The 20,226-nt window shown below is 67.0% G+C and overlaps 3 protein-coding genes across 3 annotated transcripts; 2 read left to right on the plus strand and 1 right to left on the minus strand.

Annotated features, from left to right (window-relative positions):
* Positions 1-50: 50 nt before the first annotated feature.
* Positions 51-7,315, plus strand: EMIHUDRAFT_110572 (hypothetical protein; the record flags this gene model as incomplete). The annotated part of the gene is made up of 7 exons (XM_005788349.1): positions 51-628; positions 978-1,538; positions 2,438-2,526; positions 2,575-2,726; positions 3,645-4,316; positions 4,353-4,796; positions 5,270-7,315. 7 exons carry the CDS (start codon positions 51-53, stop codon positions 7,313-7,315), a joined length of 4,542 nt encoding a protein of 1,513 aa, XP_005788406.1.
* A 3,676-nt stretch (positions 7,316-10,991) lies between these two features.
* Positions 10,992-13,252, plus strand: EMIHUDRAFT_440811 (hypothetical protein). The gene is made up of 7 exons (XM_005788350.1): positions 10,992-11,624; positions 11,727-11,778; positions 11,855-11,870; positions 12,030-12,067; positions 12,289-12,331; positions 12,476-12,500; positions 12,568-13,252. Exons 1-7 carry the CDS (start codon positions 11,038-11,040, stop codon positions 12,956-12,958), a joined length of 1,152 nt encoding a protein of 383 aa, XP_005788407.1. The 5' UTR covers positions 10,992-11,037; the 3' UTR covers positions 12,959-13,252.
* Positions 13,253-14,224: 972 nt separating this feature from the next.
* EMIHUDRAFT_440815 (hypothetical protein) lies at positions 14,225-19,745 on the minus strand (the record flags this gene model as incomplete). Its single annotated transcript, XM_005788351.1, has 5 exons — positions 14,225-14,501; positions 14,549-14,934; positions 15,010-15,130; positions 19,072-19,505; positions 19,581-19,745. Coding segments are annotated over 2 exons (551 nt in total), but the record flags the coding sequence as incomplete, so codon positions are not given.
* Positions 19,746-20,226: the final 481 nt, after the last annotated feature.

A 20,226-nucleotide genomic window follows, 5' to 3' on the forward strand; every position in this document is an offset into this window, starting at 1 on the left:
ACAGGAAGGCCTTCTGGGAGGTCTTCCACTCCGTCCCCAAGGCGCGCGCCATGTCCGTGGACGGCGTCAGCTACGAGGAGCTCGAGTTCCTGCACTACTCGGGCCCGGACGTGAGGGAGATCCTGTTCGACATCGTGGCCGCCATCAACCAGGGCAGGGTGCACGACAGCGCCGCCGCGCTCTGGGGCGACCTCCAGCTGCTCGGGATCGAGAAGCGAGACGACATGGGCAACGTCACCGGCACCCGCCCCATCGGCATCCCTGCAGCCATCCGCCGCCTCGCCAACCGGGTCCTCATGAAACACCGCAGCTCTGACATGTGCGACCTGTTTACCGGCCGCACCGCCGACTCGCGCCGCCTCATTGTCGACGACATGCGCGAAATCTGCCGCCGCCCGCTCGCGGAAGGCGGCCTGGGCATGTCGGAGGAGGAGGCGGAGGCGCGCGTCAAGGACTGCAACATCCCTCTGCAGGTTGGCGTGGGCCTCGCAGGCGGCGCCGAGGTCGCCGTGCAGCTTCTGTCAGAGCACCTGCGGCGCAACCCGGGCCACGCCGTCGCCTCGGACGACAAGAAGAACGGCTTCAACTCCATCTCACGAGAGGCCATCTTTGCTGGCCTGCGTCGCTGGTACCCCGAGCTCATCCCACACTGGGAACCACACACACACACATGCGCCGAGCGCCGGAACTGGTTGCCCCCCACCCGTCGAACACGGCCGTGTTCGACGCGTGTTCGACGCTCTGCCCCCGTGTTCGACGGGGGTGCTGGACGGCGCGGGGGGCTTGCCCTCCGCGCCGTCCGAGGTTGCGGGGATGGCCACCAACCAAGCCGTGGGCGCCGGACCATCGGCCTCCACGGCGGCAACGTCTTCAGCAACCCCAGCTCCTCTGTATGTGCCGCACACCTGGCGCGGCGTGCCCTATGGAGCGCCGGCGCTGCAGGCGACAAAGCACCGGTTCCCTTGCATTGGCGCGAGGTGTGCCGCTCAGTCGATGATACACGACCCGCCGACCCTCTGCCAGCCCTACTTCGACTCCAGTCGCGAGCCCGGGGACAGGTACCGCTTTCAGAGGATGTGCGGGGCGTGTTGGAACGCTGGCGCGCAGCTGTGGTACTCGGCGGCAGAGGCGGCACAGGCGGCTGCGACTGCAGCGGCGGCTGCGAGCGCGGCGGCCATTAGTGCGGAGCTCGACGCGATCCCCGATGCAGTGCTGGAGGTGGCGGTGCGGCAGGCAGAGGGAGGCGAGGCGGCGGCGGCTTCAGACGACGACGCATTGCCGCCCGACGACAGCTATCTTGCCGCCGCGTCGGGAGACGAGGCGGAGGACGCCGAGCCGCTGCCGCCGCCGCCGCCGCTACCACCGCCGTCTGACCAGCCGCAGCCGGCGCCCCTCGTCGTGCCACCCCCGCCGCTTCCGCTCACCGATGAGCAACGGTCGGCCGCACCAGTGGCGTCACCGTCCCATCTCTCCACCGCATCTCCGCAGCCCGAGCCGGAGTACATGTCGACGGACGACGAGCGTGGCTTGGCCAAGCGGTGACGGAGGCGATCGGAGCGCTCCGCGAGGCGGGATGAAGAAGGGGCTCGCTGGTGGCCCTTTTTTGTGTGTCTCGTTTCGTTTTCCCCGCCGTCTACGTACCGTCTTCCGTGTCCCCGGTGTGGGACAGGGGGGTGGGGGCGCGCGCCCTGCGCGGTACTCTGACTCCTGTCGCATCAGACCTCAGCGCCGCAACCCTGTAAAACCGTGTAACAAACGGGTAACCCCCTTACGTCCCGGCGCTCCCTGGAGCTGTAGCCGGCACAAGCGCTACCCCGCACACACACCGGCACACGGGGAGAGGGGTCACGCCCTCAGTCCCCGACCAACGGGCAGGCAGCCCTCTCATGCTAGCGGCTAAAGAGCCGTACACGGCTTTAGCGCCTCGCTATCCTTGCCGTCTCTCCCCGCGGCCTCCGCATACGTTGCGGTCGCGGCGGCGTCACATCACCGCCTTCATCGCCCCCATCGCCTCGAGAAGTTGCCCATCGACTTGCGGAGGATCTGCAGCGGGGTAAACTCTTGAGGCACGGGACGCCGATCACGCCCCAGTCGTGTCCGGCTTGGATTACAATGTGGGAGCCGACCGAATTGTCGGGCGCCAGCGTTTCGTCGTCCATCGTGGTCACGGGCATGGGCGGCCCCAGGCGGGAAGCGGACTGCATTGCCCTGCCGAGGTGGAATTGCTGCTCCTTCAGCACCTCAAAGTGGCCCGTCATCATCCAACACTTCTTGGGCCGCGGGCCGCGTCCTCCGGCGTCATCAGCGCGGGGGAGACAAGGATGCTCTTGCCGGTCCACTCCTCCTCCGTGAGGTACGTTTTGATGCCGCTCATTTCCAGGTCGCCCCAGAGCGGCGGGCGGTTGTGCTGCCGTTAAGGAGGTTGCCCGGGTACGAGGCGGGTCCAGCCGTCACTAGTGCCGGGCGTCATCAAGGGCAAGCACAACCTCGAGCACCTCTCCCGAGCCAACGTCGAGTACCTGACCCGTGCGCTCCCCCCCCCCTCCAGCACACACCCGCCGCGCCGCTGATCAGGCACCCTTCCCGACGACGGCACCTCGGACACGGCGTCGACGCGGTTGAAGGCGCACGGGCTGCCAAGCCAGCTGGCCAAGAGCCCCAACCTGCTCTGCGAGGAGTTGCGCGCGCGCGAGGCCGAGTGGCGGCTGCATGCGTCGCTGCGCGAGGTCAAGTTGACGCGCTACCGCCACGGGCGGGCTCACGCCACAGCGACGCCACGTGCCGCCGGACCGCCACCTCGGTCGTGAGAGCGATTGGGAGGTCGGGGCCGAGAGTGATAACCTACTCACCTGCCTCGTTTGTCGCATCAGGATCAAGCTCATCCTGAAGATGGAGGGCGGGCACTTCATCTTCCGCGGCGCCGACGGACGGCGCCCCCGCCTGTCACCGTCTCGGCCCCAGGGGGTGTCAAGTATGTTACATCATAAAGTCGCCGAAGATTGCCGCTCAAGAAGCAGCAAAGAGAACCGGGAACAGGAGGATGCTGAGGCGGCGATTGGTTTGCTGAGCATGAGGAGGATCGATCGCCCGCCGCAGGCGAAGAAAATTTGGGGCTGCGCCATATCGTTATCACGGTGCGGGAGCCTCTCTCTGAAACTCGGCCCCAGGCCGTGCCACGTGCCACGGGCACGGCCGACTTAGCCGATGTAAGAGGCTCCCGCTGATGCCGCGCAAGCACTCCAGCGTGGCTAGCCACACTTAGACCCGCTAGGCCTCGAGGTGTACGAGGCTAGAACTTAGACTACTACCCAACTAGAGTACAGTGCTACTGTCGTACTCTGGTTCTCTATATAAGCTACAACACATCTTTTGGGGTTCTTGTTCTGCACCGCGCAGCGTGGAGTCTGTGTGCTCTTGGGCGCGTTTACGGTTTCCCCCCGCCCGTCTCTGGAGGTCGCCTTCGTTCACGATCCTCTCGAAACGATAGACAATACACAATGATTCAAGCCCAGTGCTGACGCAGAGCGTGCTGCGTGGTTACTAGCAGTACGTCCACCAGATCGTTCTGAAGGATTCGGCGCGAGTGCAGTCGGCCGAGACCAGGCAGTAGCCCTGTGAAACCGCAGTGGCCCCGGTGCACGCAGAAGTGCAAGGGCAAGCTTGCACAGGGCGCTGTTGCGGCGAGAGCAGCGGCTGGGGCGGTGACGGCCAGGGTGGCAAAGATGGCTGCGACGGAGAGGGCGGTATGGGCGGTAGCGGAAAGGGAGGCACTGTTAACGGTTGCGGCGGAGGCGCTGATGGTGGCGGCTGCACAGGTGGCCAACGGGGAGAGGGCGGCGCGGGAGAGGGCGGCGGAGAGGGCAAGGGCGGCGGCGGCGGCGAGGGCGGCGGCGGCGAGGGCGGTTGAGACGGAGAGGGCGACGGCGGCGGCGGCGGCGGCGGCTGCGGAGGAGTTGGCGGCAGCGGAGGAGGTGGCGAGTGTGACGGCGGCGGCGAAGGAGAGTGCGGCGGCGGCGACAGAGGCGATGGTGGCGGTGGCGACGTGGGCGGCGGTGGCGAGGGAGAAGGCGGCGGCGCCGGCGGAGGCGAGGGCGGCGGAGAGGGAGACGGCGGCGGCGGCGGCGGTGGCGAGGGCGGCGGTGGCGAGGGCGGCGGCGAGGGCGAGGGCGGCGGCGGCGACGGAGAGGGCGGAGAGGGCGGCGGGGGCGGCGGCGGCGGCGGCGAGGGAGAGGGCGGGGGTGATGGCGAGGGCGATGGACCCAAAGGCGGCGGCGGCAACGGTGGTGGCGGCGGAGGCGGAGGCGAGGCCAGAGGCGGTGCCGTCACTGTGATCTGAGCATTCATGCAGTCAGGGGACGAGCAAAAGTAGGGTACTCGCGGCGGCGGCGGCGGCGGCGGCGAAGGAGTGGGCGGCGGCGGAGGAGGTGGCGAGTGTGGCGGTGGCGAGGGAGAGTGCGGCGGCGGCGGCAGAGGCGACGGTGGCGGTGGCGGCGCGGGCAGCGGTGGCGACGGAGAAGGCGGCGGCGGCGGAGGCGAGGGCGGCGGAGAGGGAGACGGCGGCGGCGGCGGCGGTGGCGAGGGCGGCGGTGGCGAGGGCGGCGGCGAGGGCGAGGGCGGCGGCGGCGGCGGAGGCTGGGGCGGTGGTGGCGAGGGCGGCGGCGACGGAGAGGGCGGCGGCGGCGGCGGCAGCGGCAGCGGCGGCGAGGGAGAGGGCGGGGGTGATGGCGAGGGCGATGGACCCAAAGGCGGCGGCGGCAATGGTGGTGGCGGCGGAGGCGGAGGCGAGGCCGGAGGCGGTGCCGTCACTGTGATCTGAGCATTCATGCAGTCGTGGGACGAGCAAAAGTAGGGGTACTCGCCGGGCTCATCGAAGGTGTACGAGTATGTTGCGCCACTCTCGAGCCACGGCGACGCGAACTGAAAGTCGAAGAACGGGCGCGTCCCGCTCACAATGTCGTAACCGGCGTCCCCAGCGGAGAGCCACGTCACCGTGTCGCCCACATGGATTATGAGCGAGGCGTTGGGGCAGTCGCCGCTCGGCCCAATGCACGAGCCGCACGAGGCAGCCGACCAACGGATCACGTGCAGGCGACTCTCCATGTACACATCCGTCGAGCGCGCTGCTGTTGCTGCAGCGCGCTCCGCTTCTAGCAAGGACACTGACAGGAGCGTGGGTGGCGGCCGGGGTGAGGGCGGCGGCGGAGAAGGCGATGGAGGCGGTGGCGAGGGTGGTGGAGAGGGAGAGGGCGGCGGCGGCGGCGGTTGCGAGGGCGGCGGTGGCGAGGGTGGCGGCGACGGAGAGGGCGGCGGCGGCGGCGGTGGCGAGGGCGGCGGTGGCGAGGGTGGCGGCGAGGGAGAGGGCGGCGGCGGCGGCGGCAGCGGCGGCGGCGGCGATGAGGGCGGCGGCGGCGACGGAGAGGGCGGCGATGGCGAGGGGGGTGGAGGCGGCAGTGGCGAGGGCGGCGGCGGAGGCGGCGGCGATGGAGAGGGCGGCGACGGAGAGGGCGGCCTCGGAGAGGGCGGCCTCGGAGAGGGCGGTGGAGGCGGCAGTGGCGAGGGCGGCGGCGGAGGCGGCGGCGGCGGCGACGGAGAGGGCGGCGACGGAGAGGGCGGTGGCGGCGAGGGTTGTGGCGGTGAGGGCGGCGGTGAGGACGGCAGTGAGGGCGGCAGTGAGGGCGGTGCTGTGGGTGGTGGCAGTGAGGGTGGCGGCGGCGCTGGCGGCGAGGGCGGCGGCGGTGAGGGGGGCGTTGGTGGTGAGGGCAGTGTCGAGGGTGGCGGCGTCGACGGCAGCGGCGGCCGCGAGGGAGGCGGCGAGGGCGGCGGCAAGGGCTGCGGCGAGGGCGGCGGTGGCGCAGGTGGTGGCGGCGAGGGCGGTGGAGGTGAAGGCGGCGGCGGTGAGGGTGGTGGCGGTGAAGGCGGCGGCGGTGAGGGTGGTGGAGGAGCGGGAAGCGGCGGCGTGGGTGGGGGCGGCGCGGGAAACGGCGGTGGCGGCGTTGGCATTAGCGGCGATGGCGAGGGCGACGGCTGCGCGGGCGGCGGCGGCGAGGGCGGCGGCGTTGTGGGCGGCGGCGAGGGAAAGGGAGGTGGCGGCGGCGGTGGCGGTGGCGGCGGCGGCAAGGGTGGCAGCGACGGAGAGGGCGGTGAGGGCGGCGGCAGCGACGGAGAGGGCAGCCTCGGAGAGGGCGGTGGAGGCGGCAGTGGCGAGGGCGGAGGCGGAGGCGGCGGCGGCGGCGAGGGCGAGGGCGGCGGCGGCGAGGGCGGTGGCGGCGAGGGCGGTGGCGGCGAGGATGAAGGCGGCGGCGGTGAGGGTGGTGGAGGAGCGGGAAGCGGCGGCGTGGGCGGTGGCGGCGCGGGAAACGGCGGTGGCGGCGTTGGCAATAGCGGCGGTGGCGAGGGCGACGGCTGCGCGGGCGGCGGCGGCGAGGGCGGCGGCGTTATGGGCGGCGGCGAGGGAAAGGGAGGTGGCGGCGGCGGTGGCGGGGGCGGCGGCGGCGAGGGTGGCAGCGACGGAGAGGGCGGTGAGGGCGGCGGCAGCGACGGAGAGGGCAGCCTCGGAGAGGGCGGCAGAGGCGGCAGTGGCGAGGGCGGAGGCGGAGGCGGCGGCGGCGGCGAGGGCGAGGGCGGCGGCGGCGAGGGCGGTGGCGGCGAGGGCGGTGGCGGCGAGGATGAAGGCGGCGGCGGTGAGGGTGGTGGAGGAGCGGGAAGCGGCGGTGTGGGCGGTGGCGGCGCGGGAAACGGCGGTGGCGGCGTTGGCAATAGCGGCGGTGGCGAGGGCGACGGCTGGGCGGGCGGCGGCGGCGAGGGCGGCGGCGTTATGGGCGGCGGCGAGGGAAAGGGGGGTGGCGGCGGCGGTGGCGAGGGCGGCGGCGAGCGTGGCGGCGATGGAGAGGGCGGTGAGGGCGGCGGCGGCGACGGAGAGGGCAGCCTCGGAGAGGGCGGTGGGGGCGGCAGTGGCGAGGGCGGCGGCGGAGGCGGCGGCGGCGGCGAGGGCGAGGGCGGCGGCGGCGAGGGCGGTGGCGGCGAGGATGAAGGCGGCGGCGGTGAGGGTGGTGGAGGAGCGGGAAGCAGCGGCGTGGGCGGTGGCGGCGTTGGCGATAGCGGCGGTGGCGAGGGCGACGGCGTTATTGGCGGCGGCGAGGGAGAGGGCGGCGGCGGCGGCGGTGGCGAGGGCGGCAGCAGCGAGGGCGGCAGCGGTGGGTATGGAGTTGTAGCGGGCAGCGGCGGGGGCGGTGGCTGCTCGATGCTGCAGCGTCGCCATCGCGTGCTCTCAGAGAAGGACAGGGACTCATTGCAGTCGGCCGAGACCAGGCAATAGCCCATGGAGAGGGGTGTGGCTCCGAAGCACGCAGAGGTGCAAGGACACAGCGAGGGCGGTGAGGGCGGCAACGGTGCGGGTAGTGGCGGTGATGGCGCCCACCACTCTGGCGGTGGCGGCGGCGGGGGCGAGGGAGGCCGAGGTGCATAGCCGGTCATCGGAACCGCATTCCCTCCTGGGCGGCCGTCAGTGATCCCCGGCATCGGTCGACTCGACAGGTTGTGCTGGGGAAGAGGAAAAGGCTCGTGCGTCTGTGGCGGCGGCGATAAAGAGGCCGGTGGCGGTGGTGGGAGCGATGGCGAGGGCGTCTCGGTTGAAGTCTCTGACCTCTCCCCCGATGCGAGATCGCCAAGGCCCGAGCCATAGTCACCTGAGCTGAAATCTCCCGAGCCAACCTCGTCACCCGATGCGAAGTCGCCCTGTGCGTCCTCTCCAGAGTCGTCTCCAGAGGCGTAGTCCCCATCGGCGTCCAGCTCCAGGGCATCATTGTCTGGGTTTCCGCTGCCGGTCGCAAAGGACGGTGGCGGTGGTAAGGGCACAGGAGATGGTGGCGGCGATGGCACGTCGGATGGTGGCGGCGAGGGTGCGCCGGACGGTGGTGGTGAGGGTGCGCCCGACGGCGGTGGAGAGGGCGCACCTGGTGGTGGCGGCGGTGCTGGTGGCGGCGATGAAGGCAGCGGTGGGAGTGAAGGTAGAGGTGTCGACGGCAGCGGCGGCGGAAGTGGGGGCTTCGCGGGCAGTGGAGACGGCGAAAGAACCGGAAGCAAGGGAGGTGGCGACGGCAAAGATGGCGGCGTTGGCGCCTTGCCAGGTGCAAACGGCGGCGGCGGCTCGTACACGCACTCGCCAACAAGCGGTCCCGGGCCGTTGATGACGAGGCCTGCACCAGCCAAGCCTGGTTGATCGCTAAGCGTGTTGTTAGCGCTCGTCGAGGGGGTGTTCCCCAGGCGCATCGAAAGGTCCAGGTACAGCTTCGAGAACGGGCCCATTAGCTTCACGGAGACCGTGGAATCCAGCGCGACCTGGGACCAAGCATAGCCGTAGATGTTCGAGAGATTGCCATCGCAGGAAGGGCACTTTAGCGGAGTGCGATCTGTGCAGCCGTCCGTCTCGTGCTCTCGCGCGCTAATCTCTACGTAGCCGAGGGATTCGCTCTTCCACAGCTTCTTTGAGTCCTGATTACTGCAGGTGGTGGCGTTGCCGCACGACGTGCAGATGACGTCCTCGACCGTGACATCTGCACCTCTGACTGCCAGTGCCTCTGCCTTTTCGGCAGGGGGGCCTTTTGGGTCGCCGTCTATGTCGAACCACGACAGGTAGGTGCCAAATATGCTATACGCCGTGTTGGTGCCCGCAACCACAAACTCGAGCCCCAGTGTCGCCCTGGTCCCAACAGCGACCTTGTAGTTGAAGGCGCCACACTGGGTTCTGCAGCCTGGGTCTCGGGCGCCCTCGCATACCTTCTGCAAGATGCACGACCCGTCGTCGCATGCAAAAGACTCCCCGTCGGCGTCCGTCTCTGGAACGAACTTGACGACCAAGTCGAACACCACTCCTTGGTGCTCGCCCAGCCGCGACAGCCGGACGCCGTCCGTCGAGGTGAGATTGCCGGTAATGCGGTCATCAAGGAGCCGCTTTTGGCCGGTGTCGCTGTATGGGTCGTCGTCGCAGTACTCGGCAAAGTCCAGCTCCACGAGCCTGGTGTCGCAGGCCGCCAACGCGTTTGGTGTCAAGGGCGGCGGCGGCGATGAGGGCGGGGGCGGCGAGGGCGGCGGAGGGGAGGGCGAGAGCGAGGGCGGCGGCGGCGTGGGCGGCGGAGGGGCGGGCGGCGGCGGCGAGGGCGAGGTGGAGGGCGGCGGCGTCGTGGGCGGCGGAGGCAGAGTCGGGGGAGGCGATTCCGGAGGCGAGACGCATGCACGCAGCAATAGTTTGGTGTCGCTTGCGCGAGAGGTGCCAACGCACTCCTCACTGGCGGGGAAGCAGCAGCCGTTTGATTCAACGACCACGAGCTCGGCGCAGCCGCCCAAGCCCACGCACGCTGCCTTGCACTGGTCGAGGGTGAGTTACGTCGGCGGCGAGCCGCGTCGCCAGCCGTCTCGCGAGAGAGCGGCGCCGCCGCGTGCGCGCAGCAGCCGCCGCGGCAGAGACGAGCCGCGGCGACGGCCGCACAACCGATAACTGCCATTGGCGGTTTCACACACACACACACACACACACACACACACACACACACACACGCTACCTGCTCCGGCGACACTAGGGACTCGGGCCTGATCCCGCACAAAACATCTCCACACTCTCTCCTCTCCTATGACACGACTCTCCGACCTGGACTAGATTCCCATGTTTCACCACAAGCGCCACTGCTTCGCCGCGCGCTGCTTACAGCGTCAAGTGCGGCCCTTAGCTGAGTAGAACTCGAAGTGGGCGTCGAGGGGGCCTATAGTAGAGTGTGAGCCCGCGCGCTGCAAAGCGCTCGAGTGTGGGCGATGGCGCGAGCTGGGCCATGTACTAAAGCGTGTGACTGTTTCTGCCGTCTTTGAGGGGGTGTGGGCGTAGGAGTGGTGCTCTGCTACCCTTGCAGCCGAGCGCCTTCTCTCAGCTCCATTGCCTCTAGGGGGTTGTGGCCGTGGATTTGGCCCCCTAGCCCCCCTCTCCGAGAGCAGGCCTGTCCAGTCTGGGTGGGGCGGCGTTATAGCGCCGTCGTGGCGTGGATTATTCCTGCCGATGTTGGGGTGTTGCCGAGGTGGCGTGTCGGGGTGTCGCCGTACGCGGAGGGTGGTAGTCGCCTCTGGTCTCGAGGTGTGAATGGAGCTGTGTCAGCTCTGACTAGATCTCGCGTGATATCGCATATCGGCCGTGTTGGCGGTTTCAGCGTGCTTCAGGCGAGGGACTTGGTTGGTGAGGGCGCGGGTGGGGCGCGTCCGAGGGCTTGCGGGCGCGGGCGAGTGCCAAAGGTGGTGTGGCGCGCCTCAGACCGAGGTCTGTTTGCGCCTGGTCAGCTGGTGGGTGTGAACAGCACTGTGAAGGCGCGTGGCGGCGGGGTGAGAGTTGAGGAGCACTTGGAGCACTTGGAGTGCAGTTATCAACCTCACATCCAGGGCCGGGGAGCTCAGAAGCGCACCCAGCGGGCCGGATGATCGGGATCGGGTTACGGGCTAGAGAGCCCTAGGCCTAGCCCCGGGGGTGCGCGTTCGCAGGGAAAGGGCCGTAAAGTAAACACTGGTCTCCGAGGGTTAGTTCCGTGTACCGGGTTTCCCCTTAACTGCAGAACGCCCCCTCCTACTCGGAGCTAACGGACACACAACACTGTACTCCACGCACGTACACGGATACGCCTCATGTGCGCCCGCCCGACTCCGGTCCCAGAGTCCCTTCCTTCGCCCGTCAGGGCGAGTCCTCGGCTCGTCCCGCCCCCTTGCCCCGATCTAAATTCTTGTTTCGGTGAACGAGCTAGCGTGCGGGGACAGCGGCATTGTGCACGGAGCTAAGTGCATTGCCGTTCTTAACGGAGTCGCTTAGGCGGCTCCGGTGGTGTGCCGGTGATAGTACTAGCACGCGCCAGTTCGCACCTGTGTCGAGCCTGTCTGCTGTGAGAGAGAGTTGTCTTGTCAAAATTCTTGTGTGCGAGGGAGTTTTGTTGTAAGATTCTTGTTTAGCCCCGCTCGACGCCGAAGGGGTGGCCGAGCGGGGCAATTTGAGCGGTAGCCGTCCAGCCGACAATGGACGGCCTCGACGCCCTCTTGGCCGAGGCTGCGGCCGAGCGTGAGGTCAAGCGCTCGCCTCCGCCGCCGGTTGCCGCCGCCGCACCGAGAGTGGCACCAGTCGCACCGCCGCCAGCTTCCCACCAGCCTTCGAGTGAGGCTGCGTCGGAGCTGCACGCAGCACTGAAGGGGTACATCGCGCACCTGCTCTGCCCGGACGCGCTAGACGCGCTGTCGCTAGCTCTCGCGAGTCGCACGTACGCCGAGGTGGAGGAGTATATCGTCGCTCGGCCAGAGCTCTCTCGGTACACCCTCAGCGCAGAGGTTGGGCGGATGTCCTATACGGTCTTCCCTTCCGGCGGCGGGTCGCCCGTCACCGAGCCAGGGGCGATCCGCGCGTATTACGCCCGCCAGTCCGGAGACGCAGGACGCGACGGCGGCGGCGGCGGCGGCGGCGGCGTGGCCGCGTCTTCTTGCGGCGTGGCCGAGCTGCTGTGGCGCGCCGCCAACCAGAGCCTCTTCGGCGAGGTGCTCGGCAGCCTGCAGGAGGCGTGGCTTGAGCCGCGGCTGAGCACGTGCGTCGTCGCCACCGCCTCCTCGCTCAGGCTCGGCGTCATAACAATCGATCAGTGAATGGATTCATTGAACGTCACCGTCACCGCCTCCTCGCTCGTTGATTCTGAAGGAGCCGCCGCCTCCTCGCGCAGGCTCGACTTCAGGGACGAGACGCAGCCGCGGCTCGACGCCTCGTGCGAGCTGGCCCCGCAGAGACGCGCTCGGACGGAGCATCCACAGCTGCCCCGCTTCTTGAGAGTCGTCTTTATCTGTGTCGCAGGCCGTGCAGACGCTCGGCGCATCTGACGAGCCGCTCGTCCTCGCGACTATTAATTTACTTTTAATTCACGATTAATTAACTATTAATTAGGCGCATCTGACGAGCCGCTTGTCCTCGCGACCACTTCCTAGACACTTCCGAGACACTTCCGAGACACTTCCGAGACACTTCCTAGGCGCATCTGACGAGCCGCTTGTCCTCGCGACCACTCAGGCGGCCACTTGGCCACTTCCGAGACACTTCCGAGACGCCTCCTAGATCCCCGAGACACTTCCGAGACACCTCCTAGACACTTCCGAGACACTTCGGAGAGACTCGCCTCCGAGATGCCTCCTGACGCCTCCCAAGGCGCTGCTGTCCAGGCCATGCTGTCTACGCCAGCCTCCCCATTGCTGTCCGCCTCCCATTGCTGTCCGCCTCCCATTGCCGCCTAGGTCAGCGTCTCGCTGTCGCCCGCGCGGCGCGAGCTGCGGCGAGCTCGAGCTCCACCCAGCGATTACTAATCAACTTGTGATGACCTTTTAATGAGCTATTCATTAGGCGAGCTTGAGCTCCACCCAGCGGCCGCCGCAATGGCTGCGAACGGCGTCTCTTCACACGCCGCCGGTGTGAACAGGCAAGCGGTGGACAAGCCGCGGCTGGCGACGTACCGCGCGCACGGCGAGCGGCCTCGACGAGATTGCCCGAGATTAGTCGAGATTTCCCGAGCTCAGGTGCTGCATCTTCGACGAGCGAATCCTCGAGACGGCAGAGGCGATGGCGCGGTGGGAGGCCGCTTCGGGCGGCGGCGGCGGCGGCGGCGGCGGCGGCGGCGGCGGCGGCGGCGGCAGCGGGGAGGGTGGAGGGGCGCTGGGCGGTCTTGCTGCCGGGATCGGTCGTCTGATGCGGCCGGGTCGAGGAGAGGGAGAGGGCGGCGACGGTAGCGGCGGTGGCGGCGGCGGCGGCGGCGGCTGTGGCGGCGGCGGCGCTGGAGGCGGCGGCGACGGTGCGGGAGGTAGCGGCGGAATTCGCCTCTTGAGCTCCCTCAGCGCGATCGGTGGCAGCGTCGCTTCCGCCGCTTCGGGCCTCGCGCAGGAGTCGGCCAATCTCGGCCAATTCGGCTGATCTCGCCCGATCTCGGCCAAATCTCTGTTGACTCGGCCTCGGGCGCGCGCGTGCAGGAGTCGGTCTCGGGGCTGACGGCACTCGCGTCCGACGTTGGCACGGCCGCGGGGATCGGCCAGGCCACGCCGCAGAACGAGTGATGCGCCGAATTTCGATACTTGCACAATGCTACGGGCGTGGTATTCACAATGCTATGTGAACGCTCCTGTCCTTGCAGCTTGGTTGCACGTACATAGGAGGCGTGTAGTAATAACTGGTATGGCCTTCTAGTTTGGTCTTCTCGTGTTTTACTGCCTCGGCTGTCGGCAGCCGCCAGCATCTGAGTGTTCTCCACCGTCGCTCTGTTTCCATTCGCACATTACCACGTCTAATACCGGTATACTATACTATACGTCAGTAAGTTACTTGATCACGAACACGCGCGCCAAAGACTAGTATGTAGTATACTCCGCCACGTCGAAAGTGGAGCGAAAACTCAGCCTTGAGTTCTCAGCGCCCTCACGGCCCGCCAATGGCAAACCCGACTCCCTCCGTGTGGCGCCGCCCGATGGTGTTGGGAACCCTATTCCGGAGCGATTTCCCCTAGGGTTAGCGCAGAAAAAGCCGGCCCCCTTAGCTCCGGCTAGGGCTAAGGGGCCTCCGCGGCCGACCACGAGGGAGGGCCGACTTTGGCTTAGCATAGCGGGCCGAGAAAGCCGCCCACACCCGCGAGGATGGTTGTGTGGTTGCCTCCCCGACTCGGACGGCCGCCTCAGAGGGCGGGTATGCTTCCTCTCGCCCTCTCACCCGCGGGAGATGGCCGAGTCCACGGAGCCGCACGCTGCCTCTCCTTGGACGCAAGGCTCCGACTTCTATAGAGAAAACCCCATCTGCACCAGCGTTTTAAAGTGAAATCGTCAAGAGAAATCGATGCCCCGGGCTGGGCTTTGGGGTAGGCAGCCACCCTTTCGAAGGTGAGGCGTAAAGCCGTATCTGCCGACCTGTGAAGACGCTTTACTTGCGAGCAGTGCGTGGACCAAATGGCGCGAGAGCACCGCAACATGGCTAAGGAGGCAGGGAAGCTTCTGCTCCGAGACGGCCGCTCAGGACCGCAAAATGGTGTTCCTCAAGGTTGTCGTGTTGATCGGGCTGGCCAGTCCCCGGGGCCTGACGGTCCAAGCTCCAAGGTTTCCCTCAAGAGTACTTCTCCCCTACCCCACCCTTTCACTTTAGATGTGTCGGACCATAATAAAGTAAAGAGCTAAGAGGTAAAGTCAGGGATGGGAGGAGCGAGGACGGCACGCCGCCGCCACCACACACACATGATTTTAAAGCCGTATAAAGGAGATTAGCCTTCGTGGTCATCGTGCGGATGCCTCTTCCTATCTCTGCCACCACCCTCAAAGAACGGCACCCGCGACAGCCCCCATTACACCCGCGGGCGCGGCTCCCAGATCCGACCCGTCCCGCTAGCATCGCTGACTGAGCCCCGCCGGCCCGCAACTCCCACCGTCCCAGATCCCCAGCGGGCGGACCGGGGGGGGGGGCGGGGGGGCGGGCAGGAGCCCCCCGGTGCCGGACAATGTTGCCCTCTTGAAGGCCCGCGCTTGCTTAGCTAGGGGGCTTCGGGTTCATCACCTTTGGCGAATAGGTCGAGCACGGCCGCTGCTTGCCGGCTGCGTCCTCGTTCTGGTACGCCCCCTTGTAGAGCGTCCATAGCAGGAACTGGTTCATGTGGCTCATTACGCCGCAGAAACCGAACGCGCACGAGTACCCGGGGATGCGCATCCAGTACGCTTGCTTGGGCACGTACGTGCGGTCGTGTGACGAGTAGTGGTCGAAGGAATCGACCGGGTAGGTCGGCTTGTTGCACCAGATGCACACCCCTGGCCAGCAAGGCACCTTGCGAAGGCAGCCCGGGGCAGGAAGGCAAGCCGGCAGGCATGCAAAGAGCGCGCTCTTTGCGACGCAGCCCCAAGTGTCCCAGGACGGCGGTCCTGCGCGGAACGAGCAGAGGGGGCCGTGGGTCACCTGGGCCAGAGCGAGAAACGGCATGCGTTCTCTTCTTTTACCGAGGCACAATCCGGCGTTGTAGGCGCGCAAGACCAGCGCCTCCGAGATGTGGCCGTCGCCGAGCTTGCTCAGGAAGGGGTAGCAGCCCACGGGGCTGGGGCAGAACCAAAGTCCCCACATTGGGCAGAGGAACGGGGCAATCGACGCGTAAGAGCCGTCCATCACCCACCTATTAATCACGTGCAAGCGCTGTCGCTCGGGCGTTCGCCCATACTCTCGCACGTCGTCGCTGAATGACGCACCGTTGCGAGTTGATCTTGCCCGCGGCGGGGAAGTCGCCGATCGCGTCCTTATCGATCATGCACTTGTCAATGTCGCAGGCCGACTCGGGCGTGAAGGCGAGAATCGAGTCGAATGTGATGAGCCGCACCTTGGCGTTGTACTTCTTGGCGATTTCGACCGCGGCGATCTGAGCCTGCGCGCCGCCGAGGCTCCACCCCACGATCGTGATCTTCTTCTCGTCCCCGTCGGGCGGCGAGCAAACGAAACCCTCATGGTCGAGCGCCTCGGTCACGCCTTTCATCCGGTTGACCTTGTTGTCGCCGCAATCCGGCACCCCCTTGAACATCTTGTCGTGCGCCTGCATCCGACAAATTCCGCGGGATGAAGGAGGGGGGGGGGGGTGAGGGTGTGTGGGTGATACGGAGGGACACCTCGAGGTCTTTCTTGTAGACGCAATACCCCGTTTCGATGACGTCCTCGCCCTGGCAGTAGGAGAGCTCGCACGCCTTCCAGTTGCCGCAGGGGCCGCAGAAGCCGTCTTGCAAAATGCCCTGCCCGTAGGGGATGCCTTCGGTCTCTGTGGCCGAGAAGCAAAGGATGTAAGAGCCAGCGGGGGCGAAATGCGTGCCATCGAGCACGTAGTCGCAGTCCACCTTGACGAGATAGTATCGGTCGAGAAGAGTGCCCGGGCACGCACAGTTGTTCCGGGCGTTGAAGAAGGAGCCCATCGCAATGTACTCTCCCATTTTGGGAGTGTCGGGAGGGCACGGAGGCGATCCGCCGTTTGCCTTGTCCACGCGCGTGATAGGTGTTTGCCTTCCCGGCGTACTTAGGGCCGTTCTTGCCCGAACCGTTCAAGGAGTGCCCGCAGAACTGAAAGGGGATCCCCGTGTCCGGCACGCTCGCGCCTAGCCACGACTGGATCATCCAAAACGGGGCCACCTGTTGGATCTCCTCCGGGATCTTGGCCTACAGGTGCGGGGTGGGGGATGTCCGGGGTGGGGGATGTCGAGGGCGCAGGGGGAAGCTAGGCAGGGGGATGGGGATCCTCGTCCTGCGGCGGCGGCTTGTTGGCTTGGCGCTGCTTCGCCACGTAGTCCATGGATGGCTTGGGCTGCTTGGGCTGGGAAGGGAGCCTATAAGGGGGGAGATCCCCGTTGACAACACGCTGGAAGATAGGATGGGAGGCTGCGATGCAACGGGACATTGTGCGGCGAGGAAAGCTCAGTTTTTTTGGATCTGTGAGCGGGAAGGCGGCGGCGGGCGAGCGTCAGCACCGTGAAATATGGATGAGCATTGCGCGCGCTCGCTGCGGGCGTCGCGGGCAAAGGGCGTGGAGGCGACCGCCATCCGATTGTGCCAGCTTTGCGTCGTGTGCGTCTACTTGCTAGGGCGGCGTGCAAGCGAGCGGGCTGCGTCGCTCTCTCGCCGGAAAAGAGTGGGGGCAATCGGGCGGGTTCGCTCGGTGTAAGGGTGGGGAACGAGCGGCAGCGGCCGCGTCTCGTGGCTCCTCGATGGCAGCAGCCTCACCTGCGAACGGGAGGTGCAGGCATTGTGAGGCCGAGAGGGGGCGTAGCCGCTCGGGCGCCAAAGGCATGGTGGGAGCGGAGAGGGAGCGGCGGGTTGCGTGAGCAAGAGGCGTCGCGCCGCTCGGGCGTGCAGCTCCCCGCGGCCATGTGCGTCGATGCGGCGGGGCCAGCGCGAGCGGAACGGGAAAGGCGAGGGTTGGGCCGCCTGTGTGGAAATCAGCAAGGAGGGGGAATGTGTGATGGCCTGTCTCGAGGTCTCGCGGAGTACAATTTTTCGTTTTTCATGGAGATTTTGGCGATCGCGCACGCGACGTGGTTGGTGAGAGTGGAGGAGAGTGGGGTGAGAGAGAGAGTGGCGCCTCATGTGTGTGTGTGAGTGTGTGTGTATAAACGCTGGTCCGGGGTTGTGTTTTGAGCTTAGCCTTCGATGTTATGAAACAACGCAAGGCGGACATGGCATATCGCTCTCGGGCCCACAGACATCCCGCACACTCGCCGCACACCCGCCGCCCCCGCGCGCGCCCCGCCCCGGCCGGGAGAAAGGGGAGTGACAGTTTGGGACTCGCAAGCCCGAGTATGTTGAGTCCTGGCTCAACAACGCAGAGAACAAGAGGGGGTGGTCCGGCTCACAAGTCCGGCTCACGCGCCTCGAGCTCGCCATCTACCGCACTGAACACTTCCGCCCCCTCGCTCCCAACCCATCCACCTCGCCTCGGGCCGCGCCGCGCGATCTCGGGCGATCTCGCGCGATCTCGGGCGATCTCGGGGCCGCGCCGCGCTATCTCGGGCGATCTCGCGCTATCTCGGGCGATCTCGGGGCCGCGCCGCGCTATCTCGGGCGATCTCGGAGCGTCGCTCGCGCGGCGTCACACCTGCTCAAAAAGGAAGGAGGTTGGAGGCAGGAGGTCACGCCCCATCCAGAGCGCCGTCGTCGCCGGGTTTTTGGCCCCCGGGTCGTCGCCCGACGGTTGCTGCGCGGGGCAGCAGACCATCGGACGGCGCGACGACGCCCCGTCCGGCACGCTCCCCCCTCCACCCGGCTATTGCCGCACGAGCGCCCTCAGCGGCGGAATTTTCCCCTCGCGCTTCCTTGGGCCCCCGGCAACGCCGACGGACTTCCCGTCCCCCCACCTGCGCCGCAATCACCGCCGTGATTGTCGGCGCCGCGCCCCTTGGCGCCTGTGCATGTCCCGCGTGCCCGCCCGCCAAGGCTGGTGCCAAGGCCAACTCAACTGTGTTTTTGTATAAACGCTACACTGCGGTTGCGCGGCACGGTGTGCAGTGATGGTGGCTGGCTGCGTTAGGTGCTGGGCAGGGGCAGGGGAGTGTGGCCGCTCATGCTGCGGCCGGATGGGGAGGAGTGGGGCTCACGCCTTCTGGACAGCGACGCCTTGGTTGGTGTAGTAGAAGGGTAGAAGGCTCGAAGAACGCTGCACGACATCTCGACGGCCAGGAAGCGGCCGAGGCACGCACGCTTGCTCGCGCTAGGCTGTCACGTTAGGGAAGGATCTGACAGCACCGGATCACCTCGGATGTCAGACTCTGCTGTCAGGCTGTCAGATACGTTCTGTCAGGCTGTCGGAGAAAGTGCTGTCAGAGCTATCGGGCTGTGTCGGGCACTGTCAGGCGCTATCCGGGTTTGCTGTCAGGCTGTCAGACCAGGGCTCAGAGCACTTGGAAGCGTGCGGTCATTAACCACACGCCCAGGGCCGGGGAGCTAAGAAGCGCACCCAGCGGGCCGGACGGTTGTATCGGGCTGCGGGCTAGAGAGCCCTGACCCTGGGGGGTGCGCCGTCGCAGGCTGCCGACTCTGTGCTCGTGTCATGTATACGACGGTCCTTTCTTGTTTCTATATTCTTAATTCAAATTTCTAATACCGGTATACTATACTATACGTCAGTAAGTTACTTGTAACTTGATCACGAACACGCGCGCCAAAGACTAGTATGTAGTATACTCCGCCACGTCGAAAGTGGAGCGAAAACTCAGCCTTGAGTTCTCAGCGCCCTCACGGCCCGCCAATGGCAAACCCGACTCCCTCCGTGTGGCGCCGCCCGATGGTGTTGGGAACCCTATTCCGGAGCGATTTCCCCTAGGGTTAGCGCATGGTCATCGTGCGGATGCCTCTTCCTATCTCTGCCACCACCCTCAAAGAACGGCACCCGCGACAGCCCCCATTACACCCGCGGGCGCGGCTCCCAGATCCGACCCGTCCCGCTAGCATCGCTGACTGAGCCCCGCCGGCCCGCAACTCCCACCGTCCCAGATCCCCAGCGGGCGGACCGGGGGGGGGGCGGGGGGGCGGGCAGGAGCCCCCCGGTGCCGGACAATGTTGCCCTCTTGAAGGCCCGCGCTTGCTTAGCTAGGGGGCTTCGGGTTCATCACCTTTGGCGAATAGGTCGAGCACGGCCGCTGCTTGCCGGCTGCGTCCTCGTTCTGGTACGCCCCCTTGTAGAGCGTCCATAGCAGGAACTGGTTCATGTGGCTCATTACGCCGCAGAAACCGAACGCGCACGAGTACCCGGGGATGCGCATCCAGTACGCTTGCTTGGGCACGTACGTGCGGTCGTGTGACGAGTAGTGGTCGAAGGAATCGACCGGGTAGGTCGGCTTGTTGCACCAGATGCACACCCCTGGCCAGCAAGGCACCTTGCGAAGGCAGCCCGGGGCAGGAAGGCAAGCCGGCAGGCATGCAAAGAGCGCGCTCTTTGCGACGCAGCCCCAAGTGTCCCAGGACGGCGGTCCTGCGCGGAACGAGCAGAGGGGGCCGTGGGTCACCTGGGCCAGAGCGAGAAACGGCATGCGTTCTCTTCTTTTACCGAGGCACAATCCGGCGTTGTAGGCGCGCAAGACCAGCGCCTCCGAGATGTGGCCGTCGCCGAGCTTGCTCAGGAAGGGGTAGCAGCCCACGGGGCTGGGGCAGAACCAAAGTCCCCACATTGGGCAGAGGAACGGGGCAATCGACGCGTAAGAGCCGTCCATCACCCACCTATTAATCACGTGCAAGCGCTGTCGCTCGGGCGTTCGCCCATACTCTCGCACGTCGTCGCTGAATGACGCACCGTTGCGAGTTGATCTTGCCCGCGGCGGGGAAGTCGCCGATCGCGTCCTTATCGATCATGCACTTGTCAATGTCGCAGGCCGACTCGGGCGTGAAGGCGAGAATCGAGTCGAATGTGATGAGCCGCACCTTGGCGTTGTACTTCTTGGCGATTTCGACCGCGGCGATCTGAGCCTGCGCGCCGCCGAGGCTCCACCCCACGATCGTGATCTTCTTCTCGTCCCCGTCGGGCGGCGAGCAAACGAAACCCTCATGGTCGAGCGCCTCGGTCACGCCTTTCATCCGGTTGACCTTGTTGTCGCCGCAATCCGGCACCCCCTTGAACATCTTGTCGTGCGCCTGCATCCGACAAATTCCGCGGGATGAAGGGGGGGGGGGGGGGGGGTGAGGGTGTGTGGGTGATA

This window comes from Emiliania huxleyi (genome assembly GCF_000372725.1).
Source record: "Emiliania huxleyi CCMP1516 chromosome Unknown EMIHUscaffold_136, whole genome shotgun sequence".
Classification (NCBI taxonomy): domain Eukaryota; phylum Haptophyta; order Isochrysidales; family Noelaerhabdaceae; genus Emiliania; species Emiliania huxleyi.